The 24,410-nt window shown below is 42.2% G+C and overlaps 1 protein-coding gene across 1 annotated transcript; it reads right to left on the bottom strand.

The window, feature by feature from the left end:
• Positions 1 to 5,902: 5,902 nt before the first annotated feature.
• Positions 5,903 to 23,208, bottom strand: LOC134448567 (proline rich transmembrane protein 1B-like). The gene is made up of 2 exons (XM_063198248.1): positions 22,656 to 23,208; positions 5,903 to 7,252 (listed from the first exon to the last, which is right to left on the bottom strand). The coding sequence occupies exons 1-2, from the start codon at positions 23,025 to 23,027 to the stop codon at positions 7,100 to 7,102; spliced, it is 525 nt and encodes a 174-aa protein (XP_063054318.1). The 5' UTR covers positions 23,028 to 23,208; the 3' UTR covers positions 5,903 to 7,099.
• Between the last annotated feature and the right edge of the window lie 1,202 nt (positions 23,209 to 24,410).

Genomic DNA, 24,410 nt, shown 5'->3' with positions numbered 1-24,410 from the left:
GGGTGGTTGATGCTGTTCAGTGACAAGCCAACATTTAAGCTTACATCTGGAGTGCAACTAAACACAAGACAAACAACCCCTCAGCTACAGTAGATTAGCCATTTACAAAACATACAGATCAAGTAAGCAAAACATTGAGCGATACTATGTATCGTATTCTCATTCTTGCACTATGAGTCCATCTCCAGTTTTATGAATAGCAAAAAAGGTATTTTACCTCTGGAATTCTATACTGTATAATAATTATGTCTGCATTAGACCAGTTGATAAACAAAAGATTGAAACTACATTTCACCAAAGCATGCTCATAATGGTTGTCCATGGTAGGGTAGTAGGCCTGTTGTTGGTTGTTTATCATCCTACTAATGGAAGGTTTGTGATGCCTGGTTGGTTACCATGGTTTCAGCCCAGTCTTCAAGCAAGGCTTTGTTACTTTGAAGCTAGCTTTGTGCTAGTTGTTTGCCAAATGCTTCTCTCTGGTGTGAGTTATCTTACTGCATTTCTCCTCTCATTGGCTGTGCTTACTGGAGAATTGGAGGACGTTAAAAGGCTCATATGCAACCAAGCAGTAAAATGCTTGATCAAAACGAGATCTGCTTAGTCCAATAAAGGTGAGGTTGAATGCTTGGCAAACAAGTTGGACAGTTTTTGCTAACGTGATTTCCCAAAACATAAAAAAATGTTGCTTCCTACTTGGAGCACCGAGTGAACTGCCTCACAAGCATGTGGGCTACACCTGCAATACACGTCAGATAGATGAATGACAATCAGGGTAGATCACCGACGGCATGGAGGAGGTTCGATGCCCAGCAGTTGCCCTCACCTTACTGTGTGAAGGCTTGGCAAAAACTTTGTTCACGCAATGGTTTAACACCATGAGACATGACTGCGGCGCAGAGGTCACTCCCATATGCTGCGTCGCGGACGGAAATTCTAACTGGGATGCTTTACGCGGACACAGTGGGCATGCTCGCTACCTAGCAAACTGGCTGCCTGCGTGATTGCGTCCGAGCCTAATGTGCACACAGGGCTGGACTGGGGGAGAATTAGGGCCTGAGCAATTTTGCTTTAAGGGGCCCCCTCATAATTAGTGGCGCACAACTCTCCAGTGGGCCCTGCACCCTTTTGGGCCCCTATTTTCAGAAAAAAAATGCCCGCTATGCCAGATGGCCAGCCCAGCCCTGTGCACATATTCAAAAAAAGCACTACTTAGAGGTGCTAGGCAACAGTAGATGAAAACAAATCTTTTCACTTGAGCACTTAAACGTGTGGCACCCAAAATAGCATGCGTACACATGCACGCGCACACACACACACACACACACACACACACACACACACACACACACACACACACACACACACACACACACACACACACACACACATTCTGTTTTAGAAGTCATGTTGGCTATTACTAACCTGATTTACATCATCTGGCTGCGTTCGGCTACGTCACGCGGGGGCGTTCCCATCATATCAGATGGTAAGGCTATTACATCACTGAAGCTCAAATGCAAATGCACTGGGAAGTGAAGCAAACAGGTCTGTTTATACAAGGACAATTGAGAGGGAAAACTACAAAATATTTTAGTGCCTCTCGTGTAGATGGCGACCCTGCCATTGGGGCTTGAAGATGACATCTAAAGACTCCTTCCAGAGTGAGGAGTGTTGAAGACGACCGTTACCTCCCCGTCTAAACAGCAAAAAAAACAAAACATGTTCACATCCCATACACCTTCACACTTATCCAGATTTGTGCGTAGGTTGTGTATGTGCATGTAAACGAAAGACACATCAGATAAAATATTTTCTCTTTTCCACTCGCAATTGTCCTTGTGTAAAAGGCGTCGCAAAATTGATACTTTTGCGTGGTCTGTTTTGACCGTCACCATATCAATGCAGCCCTCTCTGCAAGGGGTAACTGTGTGTTTGTCTTACACAAAAAAACACCCCGAAAAATACACCATATACTATGTAGAGAGAGCAAATAAACAGCTTCATTGCAAAATTATGGGAACAACATTTTTTTTTACTTTTGTATTTTATTATCTATGTTGATAGTAACCGGGTTTTACTAATAATTAACATTTTAGAACAGATCCTGCAAGGTTTTGAGACAGAGGAGGCCATTCGACTAGAAAAGTCCCCTCACCCCCTCTTCTAAGGTGTTAACAGCAAGGCAGATAAAGGGAAGAAGAGCCCTAACAAGGCCAGTATCTGATTTTACAACCCCTTCACAGGAAGTGAGGTCATATTGAATGACGTCACATACAGTTGTAGTCCAAGGTTATAGGCAATTTAAAATCATCAGTTGGGAGAAAGGAGTTTCAAACCTGAGGCCAGAGTCAAAAGGAACTTTTATTTAGCCCCTCACAGACGCAAAGGGCTATTCAAGTAAGGGTTAACGTTCGGCGAGAAGGTCGCTACCGTGGAATAGCAGCACGACAGAGAGAATCTTTAGACCCCGACGCGGAGCGGCACTTCTCTCTGAAGTGCTGCTATTCCACAAAGCGACCGACTCGCCGAAAGTTAACCCGCTTATTATATGGATATACTTAAATGATTCACACATGGCGGGGACATTTCTTTAGGCCTATTTAATGTTAAGATTGTTGCTGCGCAAAACAAAACAGTGCCGTTGTGAAACACCGCTAGGCAACAGCTAGGTAGCCAGGACAACAGGTGTTGTCTATCACAGCAGCTGATTAGAGTCTTGTTGAAAAGTCGCTTTAGCAGTGAAAAGTCTTGTTGCCATTGACAGCGGTCTGTTATAGACCAACCCGTCCGTTATCGAAAAATAACAGACGTGCGAACGTTGGGGAGCCCCGTTGAAATGAATGGAGCATTCGACCGATGACGTCACAACCATATAATAAGCACAGATAAAACATTACATGAACATTGAAATGTTATATATGAGATTGGGGGCAATAGAGCTCTTCAGTAACGCGGAAGCATGTAGTAGACTGTAGTCTTTCATGTTAGCATTTAAGGACATCCTGGTTCGTATCGGCTTCCGGCCTCCCATTGGGAATGAATAGGGGCCAGTTTCAAATAAGCTCCGAGTGCAAGCACGCGCTTAGCGAACCCCCGCAAGCTGTCGAGGGTGTTAAAAATAGGCTGTAGGTATGACATGGTTGATCATTTTGTGTCAAACTTCGACATAAATACGATGTTGCGTCCATATGCTAAACCCGGAAACTTTTGGCGACTACAGAAGCGGCGCCTGTATCTAACGTCGTGTACGTGCGGAGGGTTGTACCCATGGCAACCAAAGGAAAGTATAAATTCGGGCTCGAGCTCTCGATCGTCCTCTCATCCGCTTTTTGATAACATCCTTCCAGCGTTTAGCAAGAGCTCGTCTTTCACTTTTACCAAAAGTCTTTATAGTCTTTCACGTTTAGCAAAATATTTATCGTCTTTCACGTTACCAAGATTTTTTTATCGTCTTTCACGTTTCGTGATGTAGCGTACAACGGATGACGTAACAGGTAAGAGACAACTGCATGTAGTTCGGAAGTTTTAATGATCAGAAAGGGGTTAGCAATATTGAATTAAAATCGTCATGATTTAACATGTGAATACACCAACATGATGATACGATCCGTTCCACTAATGAGAAAGGGATGCGGGGACACGCTAATGTTCGTTGTTGGCGTGCAACTTATATTTTTGCCAAACCTGAATCTCTATGGCGTGTTGCAATGTAAAAAAATCGCCATAGAACCCGAACGCCAACCGCCGCATACAAGTTCACGTCAACGCTGAAGAGCTCTATATTGCCTTCAATTAACATTGTGATATGTTCTTGCTGATTTTTTTCTAACTATTTAAAGATGGCAATTATGGTAGATATGCTGCATTAAGGTATCACTTTCAACTCAAATTTATCAACTTTTATGACCTTAATTTAAGCTCATGTAGCTCAATAGCCTGCTGAAAAAATACTGCATGAACTTGATTGTTAATGTCGATTTCCCCAAAAATGGATATAGGCCTACGTCAATTTGCAACAAAGCACTTCAAGGTAAACTTTATTATTTATTATCCTCCAGGGGGAAACTCAAGTGGTCAACATTACACATCTCCTCAAGACATGCTATAAACATATAGGCCTACACAATAGACACTAGACATACCACAGTAAAATAAATAGGAAATAAAAGGTGTTATGTAGTATAAAATAACATTGGGAGATGAAAAACAGAAGCTAAAAACGGAAGATAAAAATAGAAGATAAAACAGAGCTGTTTAAAGCAAATAAAATGCATAAAAGGAAATTAGTGCAGGTGGTTGAACTAAAGGGCAGTCATGGGTAAGCTCTTGGGGCGTCAGACTTGTAGCCCAAAGGTTGCCGGTTGGACTCCCGACCCGCCAGGTTGGTGGGGGGAGTAATTAACCAGTGCTCCCCTGCATCCTCCTCCATGACTGAGGTGCCCTGAGCATGGTAATGTCCTGCCGCACTGCTCCCTAGGGGCCCCGTTGAGGGCTGCCCCCTTGCACGGGTGAGGCATAAATGCAATTTTGTTGTGCGCACTGTTCTCTTGTGTGCTGTGGAGTGCTGTGGCAATGACAATGGGAGTTGGAGTTTCCCAATGGGCTTTCTTTCTGTTTTTAAAGTGCCACAGTTGCTTTTGGCTTGCTGTTTTACTGTAGGCCTTTGGCCTGATCGCTGTTGGTACAAATGACTTGTGATATCTTGCCCTGATTGGTCTTTGCAGGAGTCTGTCATTTGACCTAGTGCTCCTTTAAAATTTTGGGTAGAAGGGTTATGTTGGGTCAGTGAAAATGTGCTCCATTTTTCTAAAAATAAGCTCATTGTACAGCTCTAACTGCAGATACTGTATCTGGTCCACACCAATCACGCAGTAATACACAATACGCTGCAGTTTATTTGTGGTCATGTGCATGCATATTACCACAGAATAGTCCAAATGAAAATGCTTTGTAAAAGTGGTAAAATAATTGAAGAATGCTGCAGTCGTGCCTAAAATCTTTGAGCTTCGAAGAAAGAGCGTCCTCCGTTGCAACTTTTTGTATTTGTTCTGTGCACATTGATTCAAAGACATTCTGTCATCTATCTCAGTTCTTAAGTACTTGCATGTTGAGACCCGCTCTATCTGTTCGCCATTGATCTTGGATGGGGAGATGGACATTGCTTTCTTGCTCAAATCTATCACCATTTCTTTTGTCTTTTTTAACATTGAACTGTAAGAAGTGTTCTGTGCACAACCTGATAAAACCATGAACTTCCCTTTCAAAACCTTCAAAGATAATGTTGAATGTCTGGGTGTAAGAAGCCCACCAGTGCTGTGTCGTCTGCATACTTAAAAAAAGGTGTGAGCCGAGGAGGATGCGTATAAAATTGGTGAAATAACGCACCCTTATAGTGCTCCAGTTTTGATAGTTTTCACAGTGAGGAGTTATCGGAGTTAAATCTTACATGTTGGCTACGATTTTTTTTTTTAATTATTATTTACCCTTTATTTATCCAGGATTGTCCCATTGAGACTAAGTGTCTCTTCTGCCAGGGAGTCCTGTTCAAAATGGCAGCATACATATAGTTACAGACACAGACACACACATAGACACAGAGGAAAATAAAATAGCAAAAAATACATTAAGAAAAATAAGCTCATATTATGAGTTAAAAGGTAGCCTATGTGCTGCATGGTCAGAAACAATGACACTCAATTACAGTGTGTACTGAATTACTTGCCTAGTTACATACGCAGACAGACACATAGACAAAGAGGAAAATAAACTTCCCAAAAACACATTAAGAAAAATAAGCTTACATAAAACATATTATGAGATGAAAGGTAGCCTATGTGCTGCATGGTCAGAAACAATGACACTCCTCTGTGTTAATTGCCCTCTTAAAGGAGCACTCCTGCCAATTTCAATGTGATGTTGTATTGCTCACGCTACCCTTGACTTGTCAGTACCCGATTTTTTTTTGGCTCAGAACTTTCCAAGATACGTATGAGCTATTCTAATGGGGGCAACTTTTGTTTACATTTCAAAAAAACGTTTTTATTTATTCCCTAAAACATTCAAAAGGTTATGCATCATCAGCAGACAGATAGCAAACAGCGATACCTTTAGGGAAAATATTTGGAGTAGGCCTATGTTCATTTAAAAAAAAAATGTATACAAAAGTTGCCCCCATTAGAATAGCTCATATCTCGGAAAGGGTACTGACAAGTCAAGGGTAGCATGAGCAATACAACAGCACATTGAAATTGGCAGGAGTGCTCCTTTAAAAGTCTCCAATGAGGGCAAAGAGTCCATACATAATGTCTTCTGCAACTCATTCCAGGGCATAAAAAGAAAGTACCGTTTTCCCTTATTCAGGGCGAGGATTACAAGACTAGTAATAACTGAGGAACGTGTACCATAAGATAAAGTGCAATAAGTCAATACATTACAGATATAATATGGAAGTTTGCCCATCAGTGCTTTTGCAATAAAAAGCAACATATGCAATTTACGCCTTAAAGGTGCAAAGATGATGGCCATTGGACTTTAGAGTAAAGATCACAATTGTGAGTGGTTAAAAAAACATTATAAATCACAAATATAATATTCAAATATAAATCACATACATCACTGGCATAATGAATCTTTATAAGGAGGCATTTGGTGATAAAATCAGCTCCTGTATGTTTTTGTCGGTAACAGCGATATGCCGAAGCAAAGCTGTACTGTAGACACAGCCTGATAAACTCCATATTATTAACTGAATTTGGTCAGAACATCATTTGTTTGCACATCTTTCTAAATGGTCAATGAAAACTGCAACTTTGCGGTATAACTCACAGAAAAAAACATACATCAGATTACAACCTGTACAATATTATTTAAAACATTCGGAGAAGCTATTGATATGAACTTAAGTTTCTAATCAATCATCAAAAAACAATAACAACAAACAAACAAAAAAGAGGTGACTGGCTAACTAACTGTCAAATAGAAGGCAGTATGTTAATAAATGGTCTGGCATTTGTGGTAGTAAATGTTGTTAATAGGCAGGCTTTGAACGGCATTTGTATAATGCCAATATTGTCATAACTAGCTTGTGTGCAGGAAATGGTCAAAGTTTATTATATGCGGCGATGGTGCTGACGATGATGTAGAGGATGATGAAGGTGATGCCGCATCCAATGCTTGCGTTGTTAAGTTTCCGTGCCTTTGCTGAGTTCTTCTCCGCCATTTCTCGGTTGCCGGTATTGTTTGCATCACGAGTCTGCAAAAAACACAGAATCAAAGTAACTTTTTTTCATTAGTGGCACTTTCTTCCATTCATTTTTTAAAAAGCAAACTGCCTCAACTAGTCCTGTCATGAAGACACAGTGACCAAATACAGGCAATACAATTTCTTTTCAACATATTGAAAAGCAAGTGCACAGCCTAGCCTACAGACAAAAGTTAGCACCAAAATAGGCAACATGATGCCTCTTGGCATCGAGCCCTATCTCACGCCTTTCGTAAAGTCTTCACGAAAAAAAATAGAGTAATTTTCGTGGTGCATTCACGTTATTGCCCGCCTTTAGTAAAGTATTCACAAAAATAATAGATTCATTTTCACGCTACCTATTCACTTGAATTTCCCCACTGCTGCTATGGTTATCCAAACGTCTGCAGGGGCGGGGAGGGGGTGCTGACAGAACACTGCTGATACACTCGGGACTCACTAATTCGACGCCCTTTCGGTACTTACGCCTTATGTCCCCTGAACCTAAACCTAACCCTAACCCTACTTAACCCTAAACCTAACCCTAACCTTAACCCTAACCTTAACCCTAACCTTGACCCTAAACCTAACCCTAAATTGCTTGTTTGAAATGTTTGATTACCATGTGACGGTAGGCTACCGAAAGGGCATCAAACTAGTGGGTCGCTAGGAAGCGTGGAAATTAATCTATTATTTTTCGTGAAGACTTTACGAAAGACGTGAGATACGGTTGTGGCATCACATTATTGATGCATCCATCAAATTGAGGCCCGGGGGCCACTTGTGACCCACTGAGCAATTTCATGGCCCGCAGAGTCTGGAAGAACAGAGGATGTGATGGCCTGAAAGAGAACACGCAACAACTGTTTTTTACCCTAAGCAAAGTTTGAAGATCTATTGGTGCCATTTCCTTGAAGACCAAACTAAATATTTGGTAACACTTTCTATGAAGCCAATATCTATAGCGCATTATGAGCACATTTATAACAACTTATAAAGTGCATCATAATCATAGTGCATTAGGACTACACTCATAATGCTTAATGATGGAGTATATCAACAGTCATGAATAACTAATAAATTTAGCTTATAACATTTTATATATCTAAAGCTGGGCTTACACTGTGCGACTTTTCCCCCGTTTTTGCCACGATTTGGCACTCGCACGACTTTTTGGGAGTCGGGCCGATTTCTTGCTCAATCGCAGGTCAATCATGAGTCTCACATCATGTAGTGTAGGCTACATGGGGTAACGACAAGTGATTTCACCTCGCGATCGTGCAATCGCAATTACAGGGTCGCAAGAAAATCAAAACTGTTTGAAATCCTGGTCGCGCCTCGTGGGTAAATCGCACAGTTAAAGCAGTGCTACAACCCGATTTGACACTACACGTGCACAAATTAATAGGGCTGTGCGATTCGCTCTTTGAGTGACGTCGACGGATGTTTAGCAGCAGAAAAGCTAATCGTCTCGTGTGTTGTTACTAATAAACTCCTGGACTATGTACAAAGTTTCAAATTCATCTTTTTGTGAGTACAAACCACATTTGTTATACTGTAGAAGTTTGGTGTCATGACATGTTATTTTTGTGGGGAAAGTTTGGAGACGGTGCCCAGGATAAATATGCGCTTGAGTCAAGCTATCCGGAATAAACATCGAATAACACGGCAACTCTGTTGATGTAAGCCTGCGGCAGAAAACACTTCGGGTGTAAAGGTGGATGGGTGTCACGGTTCACATGGCATTAGGGTGATTCTACTCCGAACCATCGCTTTAATACCCACAAGTGAAAATATTGCACAGTGTATGCCTGCCTTTAGACAGTAGCGTGGCTGGCTGGGACAACAAGCAGGGCAGAAAGTTTGGCGATCGAGTCCATGAGAATAAAATCAATAAGGTATAATTTATGAGTTGCGTTGAATGTTTGCGAGCCAGGAGCCCGTGGTCTAGAACTGTCCCTAATGTTATGTAGGGGCCACCTGCGGCTGACAAGGACAACAAGCTGGGCAGAAAGTTTGGCACGCGAGTCCATGAGAATAAAATCAATGAGGTAGGGCTGATCATTTATGAGATGCGTTGCATGTTTGCGAACCAGGAAGGCGTTTACCAGAATTGCCCAGAACTGCTCTGAAGCAGGAGAGCCAGACCCGTACAGCAAAAAGCTGTACAAGGGTCTGGGTGAGCTCGGAGAGAGTGTGGGCGGGATAAACGGTTGTCTATCAAAATGCCTTGGCACTCAACGGCACGCAACAGGATGGTGGAACAACCAATCCCCACACACTTCTGTGTAACGTCACAGCTGTCTTTCAGAACGTACACGCGACACGCCCCTTTGTAGGTGAAGCGGCAACTCCGAGCCGATATAGCAGTGAATGCGTGTGATCACCACAGCCACAAACAAGTTTCCTAATAAATCGTGTTTTCACTTGCACAGTTCAAAAATGCCTCGTTTTCAACCACATGGCCCATCCTTGATCAACCAGCGAACTGTTGAGCAATTTGGGGCTTGTTAAATGGTTATATTTATGATTGTTGTCAACATGGCATGTTCGGTGTTACCTAGCTAGCTGTATACCCATAACTCATACACGGCTGTATACATAGCTCTGTGTAATTGACGACAGGTTGACTAGCCGCTAGCTCGGTAGACTAGGTGTCATTCCCATCGATTTAGTAAGCTACTTAAAGACTTTCAAAGCTCCCAAATGTCTCGTTTTTAATGGCATGTGTCTTATTAGAAATTGGGGCAGCAATTTCATTCTATACCTACAGTAGTGGTCTGATAATAGCGTGTGACTATCTGGTTCTGTAAAATGCTCAAATTAGCTTACCGAGCTAGCTTAAAACATCGAATGATCAAATGGTAATGTGTTGTGATCTATTTGTGTCCGATAAATTCATGGTGTATTTTTACATCAATCCATGTCAGCCACGAAATGTATTATCATCCAGGCTTTTTAAATTAAGTAAACACTTTCGTGCTGTACATAGCACAGACGGCCACCATGTTTCTTCTTAGAAATTTTCCTGTGTTTACTAGGTAGCCCGGCCCCCTTCGCGATTTGATTGGCCCTGTCATCGGATAACTTTCAGCCTCGCAAAACGACCGGGGTCCGCTAGACTGCCCCCGGGAGCAAATTCAATTTGCGGTCGCTAGGAGCGTCTAGATTTCTAGGCTAGCGAAGCACGGGATGGAGAGGTCTAGTCTGTCTTGTTTCGACAGCACACCACGCGCAGCTACAGCTCTTGATCATGCGTGCGACTACTTTTGTTAAGAAACAAATAACATGAAAAATACTATGTCTGTTCAGAGTTGGAGTAGTGACAAGCAACACTGCAAGAATTTGCACTTCACACACGACACCAGATGCTCCACAACAAGCCCCCTAAACACAATTCAGTCTCATCCTTAAGTGCCAATTCAAATGCCCCACAGAACAGAATGCAATAACACAGACAGACACCGGACACCATGCACTGACTGACCACTTGACAGTTATTCTACTGATGACTAGGTTCAACCGGCTGCTTTGAGACTTGCACGTCTCGTATCGAATGTCAAATGTTGTATGTGTGCGCTCTCTATGGTTGCCAGATGTATGGTGATTTCCAGCGCAAACATGCTAAAACAAAACGAATGGAAAAATAACCTTGATGCACATGGTTGAATCAGAGCACAACGAACCACAGAGAAGTGGCATGATGCGTATATTTAGGACCTGGTGGCACTTTATACCATCTAATTACCAGAGCTTATTGCCTTAAGAGCTAACAAGCAGCGAGCAACAAAGATAAAAACAAAGCTAGCTGCACAAAACGTTAGGTGGCCTGCTTATAATCTACCTTTCTGAAACAATAAAACAAGTTTGCCTACCGTTGTAGAAGTTATCCTGAATGTATGTGTGCATGTGAAGATCCTGTCGTTATGTTAAATCCATTTTATGCATTGCCTGACTTGATATTGGAGGCCATCGGCTGTGTGCGTGCGCTTTGACTGTCACTATTTTGCTCGTAGCCTGTTCAATGTAGTTTCTACTGGCAGGTAAAGTGGCTGCCAATCCTGAAGTATCATCCGACTCCCTCCTTGGCAAATCATAGACGGGCGATATGATTTATCTCGTGACCAATTTTGAGCAATCTGATTGGTCAAGCATTCCGTTTTTTTCAAACACTCCAGAAATTTGGGCTGGCAAGTCGAGTTGGCAGCCATGACACTAACCATTTAGCAACGAGAGACATGTAGTACTTTGTTTCACCAGATGGCTACCCAATGGGAGGGGGTGGGGCGCTATTTCCCCAGTTGGAAAATACTCACAGAGAAAACGAGAGTGGAAGGGAATATTAAAGTAGGAGACTTGATAGACAGAATGTTTTAATGATTAACGGATATTAAAGCTGTTGTTGAGGAATTAGGGGATGCCTGGCATCCCTTGGCATCTGCAATGACACGCCACTGCCTTTAGGGTGTTTTGAGAGATCGTGGATGGTTTTAAACAATAGGCAATGAAGGGGCTTATAATACATTATAACTGTCATGATGCGCTATAATTAATTATGATGCACATTATAAGTTGTTCATAAATGCGCTCATAATGCGCTATAGATATGGGCTTCATAGAAAGTGTTACCAAATAGTTTTATTTCAAGTGTTAAAACTAGTAATTAGTAGGTACTGTAAGTAATTTTTATCTTAACCCCTTAGCGCAGCACTATGGCTGTCTGTAATGTCACAGCAATGTTGTTATGATGTAGTTAAGCATGTTCAGCAAGTGAATAGGGTCGCCGGCGACCCCTGCTGCAGTAAGAGGGTCTACAGAGGCACTAGGTAGGATGACGTCATTTATGCGTTGTCCCTGGATGCCTGTCTCAAAATCTACACCGTAATGAAAAAATGCTGTTCAAATAAATTCGCTGTGAGTTTTTCATTCCAGAATGCCAGCAGTTGATACAAATCTGAAGATGGTATGTAAAGCGATGTTTTCAAATGATATGTGTTTCCCATGGCACTCCCTCGCTGCCAAAAGTTGCATGTGGGGTTTTCTGATAGCGGACCGTGGAAGTGATCACGAGAGCCATCGTTCACTTACTAAAGACGCGCATAAGCGTCGGCTGACTCAGGACCGTGATTAATTAGGGGCCAAGCAGCGAAGCTGGCGAAGGCCCCTAGTGTTTTAGTTCCCTCATTGACTCCAGTCAAAATTCTTCTCCCTCTGCAAGTCTATGGCAGCCCATAGAACCGTACATAGGAAAGTTGTGAAAATTGGCACACATATTCGAGGCAGCATCAACATTACCCGCAGCGATTTATAGGTCCCCAGCCCCAACGCTCTAGCGCCACCAGCAGGTCAAAGTTGCAGGTACATTTCTGCTTGTAACTTTTGAACCGCTGGTCCAATTTTCAAAAAATTGGTATCCCTGGAATCCTTGGCCCAGGACAAATCCGAGAACTAGTGATGATATTGTACCCTGCGTGTATAGTTTTCCCGCAATTTTGAATTTTGTAAAATTCAATAAAAATGCTATTTTTCCCGCACTTTTTGATCAATTCGCCCGGAACTTGGTACATAGTATCTCTGGACTGAGCTACACATGGGGTCTCAAGGAATATTGGATATCTTTTATCGTTTAGCCGTGACAGCCAATCAAAATTGACGTAAAAGTGGCGAAACAGGAAGTGAGGTACTATCTCAGTAAACGTTTGTCGAATTAGGCTAGGATTCTTTACACACACAGAAGTCCATCCCATGACCCACCAAAAAAAAATCAAATCCCCAGCTCAAACTCTGTAGCGCCACCAGCAGGTCAAAACTTTAGTTACATTTTTGACTGTATCTTTTGAGCCGTACTCCCAATTTTCAAAATATTGGTACACAGGTCATCTTCACACTATGTTGCACCCAGGTATGGATTTTCGTAACAATTGAAAAAACTATCAGCTCACAGCAGCCATTCAAAATTGTGGAAAGAATGGAGGGATTTTTCTCATCTCTCTGTCCCCTTTGCCAACGGCACCTGCGCACGCTCACTGACACCATTCTCAGCAGGGGGTCTCTGGACACACAAGAGACGAGAGCTTAGGTGTGTGCGTAGTTCTGCTATTGCTCTAGTGTCAACCAAAGCCCCACTGCCCCAGCCCCTGCACATACCCCCCACCCCCCACCCCACACACACAGACAGAGTGAGAGGGAGAGGGAGGGGGAGGGGGAGAGGGAGAGAGAGGGAAGGAGGGAGGGAGGGAGGGAGGGAGAGAGAGAGAGTGAGAGAGAGAGAGACCATTGTTGTTCTCTCAGTTCCTCTGTCTCTCACACACACACACACACACACACACACACACACACACACACACACACACACACACACACACACACACACACACACACACGTTACTTCTATGTACACCAATTCCTCAGACCTCAAAAGTCTGGCCGAACAGTCTCTCAAAAGGCTGGCCAACATTACATTGCAGCCTATAGGATTCATATGTTTAGGATTTCAAAGACCATATCTATTTTCAGTAGGCTCCTGATTCTTTTCCATAATATTGTATGTCATATAAACGATTTTACTAAATAGAATGATCACAGAAGATTATAATTGCTGTCCAAAAAGTAAGCCTCTCACGTATAGAAATTACTTGCTGATATTTTATAGACTAATTTGAGAGGGAATGGAAATCTGTTACTCAATATAAATCAAGGGCAACACAGGCCCTGCCGTGGCCAACCGGTAGGGCACTCGTCTATCATGCGGCTGACCCTGGTTTGATTCCCAGCCCAGGTCCTTTGCCGACCCTCCCCGTCTCTCTCCCCATTTTCCCCTCCAAGGAATGCACCCCAACATTGGCGAGATTTGGGCCAAAGGGGGCGCTACAGTTCCTTCTGTTGCCGTGGCAACTTTGCCAAGTTTACTGCTTGGCCCCGCATTGCTGCTTGCAGCTATATTTCAACTTTTAATCCTACCCGCAGCCCCTTTAAAGCACATTTAAAACAGTGCTTAACTGACCAAAGTGCTGTACAGTGACTGGTTAGAACAAAACATAAACTGTTTTGCCCTTTCCCACAATTCAATTTGTACTCACTAGGGATGTCTACACTCCTAGGTTAGCAATGGTGAAGAATCTTTAAAAAGTTCCTGGTTCCGGTTCGTTATCCAGATCACCAACAGAATTTAATCAGTTGTTCCAAGGGTAATTTCCAACAACCCCATCCAAATCCGTGCATATGTTTTTTTAGCTATCCTGACAGACAGATCATCAATAGATACATTTTACATTACTGGAAAAAACAGAGGACATGACCTCTGTCTCCTCAATGAATCATGGCAAGGAACGACTAGAGATGAAATCCAGAGGCCAAAATCGTGTTGTCTGCAGGCACTATGCTCTACCTGGAGCGAAGAGGGATAAGGAATAGCACAAAAATATCTTTACACTCAGTTTGTAATTTACACACTTTGCAAAATGTAACCAAAGCATTCTATTGCCGAACTATTCTATTGCCTAACACAGTTCACTGGTTTACACACAATTTTCAAATGATTGACACACTCCTAGTAGTCCCCTAACCTCCTCAAAATGGCACACTTCAAAAAGAGGCAAACTGTGTTTTTCTTTTTTTCCCAGTATGTGTCTGGTCTGATTTCCTGTATGTGTGATGCGTGTGCTAAATTTGGTACAAAACCAAACAGTTTTGCAATTTGGTGCGAGGCTGTTGTATCCGTGTGAAGGGTTCTTACAAGTTACACAAAATGAGCTTTAGTGATATGAAATAACTAGGGTCTGGTGAGACTAGTAGGCTACATAGTAGGCTAATGTATTCATCAGAAATTATTTAATTTCAATGTGCAGAAATGAAAGCCAACAAGTTATGTCAGTGTATTATTTGAGCATCTCTTTTCCAAACATCAATAAAAGCCATTTAAATACAGTTGTTGTGAATATTTCTTTTAATTTGTTTTTCCGGCAGCATCAGGAAAATTGAAACTGGGTTCATATGCAAGCATTATAACTTTGACTTCACTGATTGGTGAAAGACTTTTTTGAGCTCAGCCGTCAAGTAGAGTATTGGCATTTAACGCCCAGAAATTAATTAGTAATTGGTAGCTGATATGCTGCCAATGAATATGCTCCTTAGATAGTCCACTTAAAAATAAAAAAAATCCATACAATAGTGCCACTGGTTGTCATTGTGCTGCCTTGACATGTGCTACTGCTGAAACATCACTGACCCATTAACAGAGAAAGTTATACAATTATAAGTTATAAAAGTTATTACAAATTATAAAATGTAGAGAAAATAAATAAATACATTTTTGTATAAATGGATACCATTTTGAGAGCTCTTCATTTCTTATTGTTGACACGGGCAAGTTGCCTGCAACATTTGGCACTACTGGCACATCTTCACTTAGTCAAAATTCAATATTACCCTTGGCCAAAAGGCTGGCTCACGCCTGTTGAGCAGGACAGCAAAGTAATATGAACCTGTCTGCTCTGTATAAGACAGTGGCACGATTGTGATGAAGCAGTGCTGTTTTTGCTAGGCAGAGGAGGACATGCACACTTTGCCAGTTTGATGCATTGTGGTTATAAAATTCTAACCAAAATGCATCAAACTGGCAAAGTGTGCATGTGCTCTGCCTAGCAAAAGCAGCGTTGCTTCATCACGATTGTGCCCACTGGCCATGTTCGTGATGGGGCAGTGCACTGTCTGCGACTGCGTGAAGCATTCTGGTTAGAAATTGTGTCGACGGCGTGGCATATATGGGAGTGACTTCTGCTCATTTATGTCACATGACTAAATCTAGCTGACAGTCTATCTCACCTCTCCCCATTTGTTAAACCCTCTGCAAAAAGCCTTGGTGTCATCCTCGAACCTGACCTGTATTTTAAAAAGCAGATAAATGCTGTCGTAAAGAATAGTTTCTACCAGCTGAGAGTGATTACCAGGCTCAAGCCCTCGCTGTCCTTCAAATATTTAGAAACAGTTATCCATGATTTTATTACATCTCGGCTGGATTACTGCAACGCACTTTATTTTGGCCTCCCCCAAAACCAGCTTGCTCGCCTGCAGTTAGTGCAAAACACTGCTGCCCGGCTTTTAACAGGCACCAAGAGACACAAGGAACACATCTCCCCTGTCCTCTCCTCTCTGCACTGGCTCCCTGTTAGTTTTAGAATCGATTTTAAAATGCTCCTTCTTGTTTTTAGGTCCCTCCATGGCCAGGCCCCTGTTTACATTTCGGACATGCTACGGCATTGCTCTGCATCCAGGCCCCTCAGATCTAAGGACAAAGGTCTCCTCCAGGTTGACCTGAAGCAAAAAGGGGATCGTGCGTTTGAAATTGCAGCTCCACGCCTTTGGAACAGTTTACCTCCCGATATTAGATCTGCTCCCACGACGTCTGCTTTTAAATCCAGACTTAAAACCTATTTATATACATTGGCTTTTGATTCTTAGATTTTTGTTTCCTTCATTTTTTGTTGTTGTTTTTATTGCACCAAATGCATACTTTTAGCCCTTGCCCCTATACTTTTAACTTCCCCTTCCCCTTCATTTTTTCACTTTATGTACTCAAAGTTTTCTAAGCTCCTTTTATGTATCTTATACAGTGGCGCTCATATGTTTACATACCCCAGCAGAATATACGCTTTCTTGGCAATTTCTCACAAAATATGAAAGATTTCACAAAACCTTTTTTTCACTCATTGCTAGTGACTGGCTCAAGATATTTATTAGCAATCTTCCGTGTTTACTCTTTCAAAAGCATGATCACAAACCAAACTACCAAAATGACCCTGTTCAAAAGTTTACATACCCTAGTTTCTGATGCTGAATATGGCCCTGTTTAACATCAGGGACCGCTCTAACTTGTTTGTGGTAGTTGTGGATAAGGCTCTTTATTTTCTCAGATGAAAAAACAGCATTCTTCCTGGCAGAATGGTTGTTTCCTATAATATTTTTGGGTGTCTTGCTGGAACCTCACATTTGAGGTTTCCCCTGAATGGCTCAATGATGTTGAGATCAGGAAAATGAGACGGTCGCTCAAAAACTTCATTTTATTGTTTCTGAAGCTAATGACGGGTTGATTTGGCTTTCTGTGTTACAAATGCACAATACTTTTGGTCCATACTCGCAGAATGATGAATACATTGCCCTGTGAAAAATACTGGAGGAAACTTGACACACATCAGCCTTGAAACTGCACATGGTCCATTGTTTGGACATGCCAACATGACAATATTTCGACACAGAAAGCCAAATCAACCCGTCATTAGCCTCAGAAAGAATAAAATGAAGGTTTTTGAGCGGCCATCTCACTCTCCTGATCTCAACATGGAGCCACTCAGGGGAAACCTGAAATGTGAGGTTCCAGCAAGACACCCAAAGATATTATAGGAAACAACCATTCTGCCAGGAAGAATGTGCTGTTTTGTCATCTGAGAAAATTAAGAACCTTATCCACAACTACCACAAACAATTTAGAGCGGTCATTGATGTTAAACAGGGCCATATTCAGCATCAGAAACTATGTAAACTTTTGAACAGGGTCATTTGGGTAGTTTGGGTTGTGATCATGCTTTTGAAAGAGTAAACACAGAAGATTGCTAATAAATGTCTTAACCCCTTAAGACACAGCTTTATACATTTGTTGTTACCAGTATGGTAATGACCAAGTCGTGGTGCATTACTAAAGGGCCTGTATTGTATCATAGTATTGTAGTGCTATGGTAGGTACATTTCAATGACTATTACAGTGTGCCACTGGAGGTACGGCGCGCATTAAGGGGCTACGCCAGTCACTAGCAATAAGTGAAAAAAAAGGTTTTGTGTAATTCTTCATACTTTTTGAGAAATCGCAGAGAAAGCATATATTCTGCTGGGGTATGTAAACATATGAGCACCACTGTATAGTCGATGCTGCCAGTGCTGCAACTGTACACTGTATGCAGATGATGTTTTCCTTTATGTCTATTGAAATGCTATGTGCTACTAATATTGCTTTACTTTCTTTAGTTATCTTGCTATTTTTATTCTAACCAGCCTCTGTGCAGCACTTTGGTCAGTTTTGTACTGTTTTAAATGTGCTTTAGAAATAAAACTTACTTACTTACTTACTATGACGTTAAGTCATCACGGGAATAGATTCTCTGCTGTGCAGCCAGGCAGTTACTCTACCCTCACTGCGCTGGCATGGGACCTCCTCCATGCCGTCAGTAATCTGCCCCAGTTTGACATTCATCTAGCTGATGTGAATTGCGAGCACAGTCCACATGTTTGCGAGGCAGTTCACTCACTGCTTCAAGTATGAGGCAGCGTTTGTTATGTCTTGGGAAGTCACATTAGACATTTCTGTCTGTCCACATTGCTTGCCAAGCATTCATCCCCACTCCACCAAGCAGATCTTGCAGTGATCAAGAAATAGATTCATGGTTGCAAACGCGGCTTTTCTCTGCAGAAAGACCCATACTCTAGGATGATACTCATTCTCACCCTTATCACATTCCATCCACCAGACTACAAGAGCTTAAGACAAAACAGAAGTAAATACCCACATGGTCTTGCAGCAATCAATATTCTTTTATTTTCTTTTGGGCTTTTTATGCCTTTATTATTTGAGACTGGACAGTGAAGATGGTGAAAGGAAAGCAGTGGGGGGGAGGGGGGGTGGTGGGAGAGATAGGGGAGGATCGAGAATGGAACACTCACTATTCAGACTGGGCTCAAAACTACAATGCAGTTCATGGGAGTGACTTCTGCTCCACATTCATGTCACATGGTGTCATGTCACCATGATTGCATGCGCAATGAGAAATTGCGATGCATTCTGGTTACAAAATTCGAGTGTGCATGTGCGTGGCGCAGACTGCAAAGAAATGCGCCATCACAAACGTGGCCATTGCAGGGGTGGAACCACCAGTCACTGTGGCAGGCAGATTTAAAAATCTACCAGTCACTTGCCATTATACCAGTCAACTCATATAATGATAATAATAATTGGTGAATTATGTGTTTGGAGGGATAGGTGGGTTGTAGGGGCCATACCCTTCCCCAGAAAATGTTGTATTTTTAGATGCAATTTCCTGCATTTTCATCAATTTTAGGGTGAAGAATGGCAAATCACATTGGAAAAAACAGGACATTAGGCTATATATTGCTCGAGTTGAGGTGAAAGTTTTCACCTGTCAAAGTGACTGGTGGGTTGACGAATTTACCCGTCACCACTGAAATGTACCCATATTTGGCGCGTGGATGGGTGTAAAGTTCCAACCCTGGGTCATTGACTTGCACATTTTACCTCGAATTGCATGTGCTGTACACATATTTGGCAGGAATAGACGTTTTCTCACTCTTTTGAAGTCACACTAGATATTTCTGTCCACGTTGGTAGCATTCATTCTCACCTTTCTAAGACCAAGTAGATCTCATTGTGGTCCGTGAAATAGATGCATGGTTGCAAACGCAGCTACTGGCACTCCCAGTTGACAGTTGGGTGGGTGTGTCCTCTACATAGACCCTCTCTGGTGTGTCTGAGAGAATGCAGGATGTCTTTTCATGTAACCTGGTTCTGGGTAACCTGGCATTCATATTGGCCACGTTTATTGGCATATTGGCATAGGCCGTCTGCGTACCACGAATGAGCACCCGCCATTTGAATTTTCTAACTGGGATGCATCGTAATTTTGCATTGCACAGGCTGCGCAGAGATGTGCTACTGTATTATGAACTCAACTTTGAAGTGACCTTACATTGGATTAGATCACTTCCTATTGCACTGAGTAGTGGCCTCGATTGTGATGCCTTGGACGCGTAGGTTCCATCAAGACTTGAGAATTGTAATTGTTTAATAACTGTCATAGTTATCTATTTCAAGTCCTCCATGTTCGTCTTATGTGACTGCAAACTGTAGGAATATAGAAATACAGTATATATATATATATATATATATATATATATATATATATATATATATATATATATATGTATGACCACTAGCAAGATCATTAGCCTGTGTGCCCTTATCGGGAGACCTAGTAACATTCCTCTTTTGATACAAACGGAACATAGAGGCTGCAGAGTGTGTTCAGACACACTAACCCATTATTAAAGGGGTATGCCACTATTTTGGGGCTTAATACAGTTAAAATCGTTGGCTGGGGTTTATAAAGGTGGTTAAGTGCCTTATTTTTCATGTAAGCCGCTGTCTTGCTTTAAGACAAGTTAAAAGAGGGAGTATGCTACACGGATCCATTGACTTTCACTAGCTTAGCGACATGCTCCCTCTTTTAACTTGTCTTAAAACAAGACAACGGCTTACATGAAAAATAAGACACTTTACCACCTAACCCAGCCAACGATTTTAACTGTATTAAGCCCCAAAATAGGCATACCCCTTTAAGGTATGTTACAAAAGTATCATGAGTGCAATGCAATAAAATGAGTTAAGTTGACTTGAAAGAAGACTGCAAATCTGCCTTCCCCTTGGCTCTAGTAATTGCCCTGAAAATTAACTGCCAGAATTGTTTGAAACCACATTACGCTACACATAGAGGGCTTTCTGACGTAAGAAATATTACTTTATACGTGTATATCCTTTTACTGCTTCGTTCTGTTACTATGTTTTAATGTTCTTACACACAATTACTTAGTATAATTTGACTGTCCTGCTATTACAATTCAATTTCCCAGCTTGTAATTTCAAACAATCAATTGATCAATTGATCAATCGTTCGATCAATCAATCAATCAATCAATAGGGTGTCGTTACCACCAAAATATAGATTTAAGAAAATAAAGCTACAGGTTATTACAGGATATATGCAATCATCTATTGCAAACATATAATTGCAATAAAAAAGCAGCACAAATACACAACACGAAATAAGACGAGCGAAATGAGATGCTGCAGAGTGACACACAAAGCATCTCTCCAGGGCCGGTGCTAGGCATAGACAGACAAGCCGGTCGCCTATGGCGCTAAATGGCTTAGGGGCACCAGAAATACTTAAAAGTCCAACAAAATTAGAGCGTCAAGTGAAATAAAACATTAGACTTTGCACTGACTTGTCAATCATGGTCACTCAGTATTATAGATAGATACTCGAGCAGATGTCGATAAGATGTAAGACGATGTGTTTACAGATGGCAATTTCTAAATGCCCAAAAAGGAAAGGGGTGCTCGTCTAGGGCACCAAATGGACTAGAACCGGCCCTGCATCTCTGCTGCCGGTGCTGTAGCAGAGCTGTAAATCCTGTTGGCGAAATATGACCAGTGCTCAGTGTGTAGCCTAGTATCTTCACCATCACCACACGCCACACTACAGCCAGACCTTCCGGAACAATCAATATTGCCGCGTGCACTTAGAGCTATCATGACTCATCTCTACAAAGCACAAATCAGGTGCTGTGACATAGGGCCACTGACAGCTTTCATTGAGCCTGGGACAAATCATCTGAAAGGGCTCCCTGCTCAGTTCAAGCAATGTAATAGCACATCTCCCTGGGCCTGGAACGAATTACCCGATTTACCCCCCCTGTCAACGGGCCTGCTGTGACGTGCTGTCTGTGTCCAGACATGGCCATTAAGGCTGCTGGTTATGGCTCCTTCCCTTTGGCCTTACTGTTTCAGATGGACGCTCATGGCTCCTCCTGTGCACACTCTTGCCCACACACACACGTATACGCACACACAGACACACACGCACACACATACACACGCACGCACACATACACACACACACACACACACACACACACACACACACACACACACACACACACACGTACATATATCCACCAGCCCCCCCGTCCATTACCTAATTGAATACTCCCACTGCGGGCATAGGCAAGCAGAGGTAATCCTATTACGGGAATACTGCATGAAACCACTCCCTGCCATCATTCACTTACCACATACAGTATTGAAATGTTCTTCTTGTTGGATTTCTGTATTGGTGGAAAAATTAAGAAGCAGCTAATCATTAGCCTGGGAGAAAGCGACTGCTAGGTAATCATACCTTTGTAAGCATCTTTACCTCAGTATCATCAGTGGTTTACCTACGTTCCCAACTGATGCTTAACTAGACAAAGACACCATAAAGAGAAATGAATGAATGAATGAATGAATGAATGAACAAGTAAATAAATCAATCAATAAATAGACGTTCCTTTCTCATATATGCAGTAGCACAGCAGCTGAACTGAAGATTTTGTTACTTGCACAGGATCTGGGTCCTGGATTAATTAAATTTAATTCAATTTAGTGATTAATTAAATTTAATTCAATTTAGTGACAAACGCTCAGTAGCTAAGACAAAAAAGGCGTGGTGTGCAGACACCAACATTTCCCCTACCAATCGCTTTGTCAAATGTCACATGGATGTAAAAAGAGAGCTTTTATAACACAGACACTTACATTGATGGAGTAGACAAGGGCAGCCAAACCGCATGGAAAGCAGCAGAAGAGCATGGTCAAGATGGATCGGATGAGGTAGTCTGGCAGCGGCTCCGACAGTCCAACACCTCCCTGGACCACCACCACTTGGGTCATCTGACCCACCATGCCGTCGGATGGCACGGGGGACCCAGCCCTGCTACAGCTGCCATAGGCACCGGGGTAGATGCCCCCTGCTGCTCCTGGAGTACCCGAGGGGTAGACTACCAGGCAAGGCTGCTGCTGCTGCTGCTGCTGCTGCCCCATGGCGTAAGGGGGAGGTGGGCCATATTCGCCTGGCATTGCCTTTGTCGGACTCCTGGCAGGGCTCCGTCCTCCAGCCTTCAATTCCATCTTTCCTACAACAAAACTGGCAAATACTATATGTGGAAATAAATAATCTTTTCCAGACTACCCCTATCTTGTGGTTTTTGTTTTCTCTTCTTCCCCCCTTTTTTCTGCTCTGTTTGGGTTTAGTATTTTCAACACCTGTTACCAGTGCTGCTGTCTTCAGGGAACTCAAAGTGAGGGTGGGGCATAATGTAGCAACCCGCCTTCCTTCCCCCCTCCCTTCCTCCCTTCCTTCCCCCCTCCCTTCCCCCCTTCCTTCCCCCCTCCCTTCTTCGTCAGCACAGGCTTGCTGCATATTTAAAGGGAGCGAGTGGGCCGTGCCTTCATATGTGCCATCAGATATTGATCAGCCTCAGAAGAATCGAAACATATTGTATAACTGTATAGTGTTGTTGTATGTCATTTGCTGAATACATTTTTGAATAGCATGATAAAGCAGGTTTTGTGTATCATATGGTATTTTCCTGTTTCGGAAGTGATAACGTTTGACTTTTTTCCTCCTACAAGTGAAATCATCGACTTCATATAAAATAGTATGTCAAATGGGCATATATCAACACAATCTGAATGATTTTTACTCAATTTAAAAGGTCATCTTTCAGGAAATTCTGCTAATGTGTCAAATGATTTGAGAAATAGTGCACTGACTAAAATAATGATCTACACAGCACTGAAAAGTGTCCTACAGTTTCCCTTCAAGAGCTCTACTGTAGCCCATTTCAGCCTACTTCTCCTGTTCGCATATTTTTACCTGATCCCATGCAGATAATGACCAAGTACTGTCTTGACTCGTCTGTTTGTGTGTTTGTCTGCCTACTTGATTTGTCAATAATGCTATCATTTCAGGGGAAATCCTGCCAATTTAAACCTGCCAGTGTATTCCTCATGTATTGTATTCGTCCGTAACTTATCAGGAGTTCAGGACCCTACAACACAGCATTATTTTTTTGTGTTATTTTGCCCCCTCTGAGATTCTGACCATTCTAATGGGGGCACGGTTTGTTTAAAAAGATGTAAATGCTCAACATACTCTAAATATCATACCAAAAGGTATTGCTGTCTTGTAAGGCGTCCGCTGATGTTGCATAACCTCTGAGGTGAAATCAGAGAATGTAAGACATTGGTTTAAAATCATGTTAATAAGACATGTCTCCATTATAGTGGCCAGGATCTGGGAAAGGTCTGAACAAAAAAATGCTACATTGTGTTGTGATTTGTGAACAAGAAAAGTGTATGTTGAAATGGACAGGAATTGTTACGATATTTGGTTTGTATACATACGTGGGGTGTAAAAACATTTTATTAAGTGTTATGAAGTGTTGGTGGCCTTATTTGGGGCCAGATTGTTGCCATCTCTGATCATTTGCTTTTGTTGCTTCTGTTGAT

The sequence above is a fragment of the Engraulis encrasicolus genome, chromosome 5 (assembly GCF_034702125.1).
Source record: "Engraulis encrasicolus isolate BLACKSEA-1 chromosome 5, IST_EnEncr_1.0, whole genome shotgun sequence".
Taxonomy (NCBI): Eukaryota; Metazoa; Chordata; class Actinopteri; order Clupeiformes; family Engraulidae; genus Engraulis; species Engraulis encrasicolus.
The sequence above is the reverse complement of the archived record's forward strand: the minus strand, read 5'-3'. Positions and strand labels throughout refer to the sequence as shown.

Coding starts and splice junctions, on each gene's coding strand:
- LOC134448567 (XM_063198248.1), bottom strand. CDS start 23,027: ATGGAATTGAAGGCTGGAGGACGGAGCCCTGCCAGGAGTCCGACAAAG. Junction 7,253..22,655: donor CCCTTGTCTACTCCATCAAT/GTAAGTGTCTGT, acceptor TGTTTTTTGCAG/ACTCGTGATGCAAACAATAC.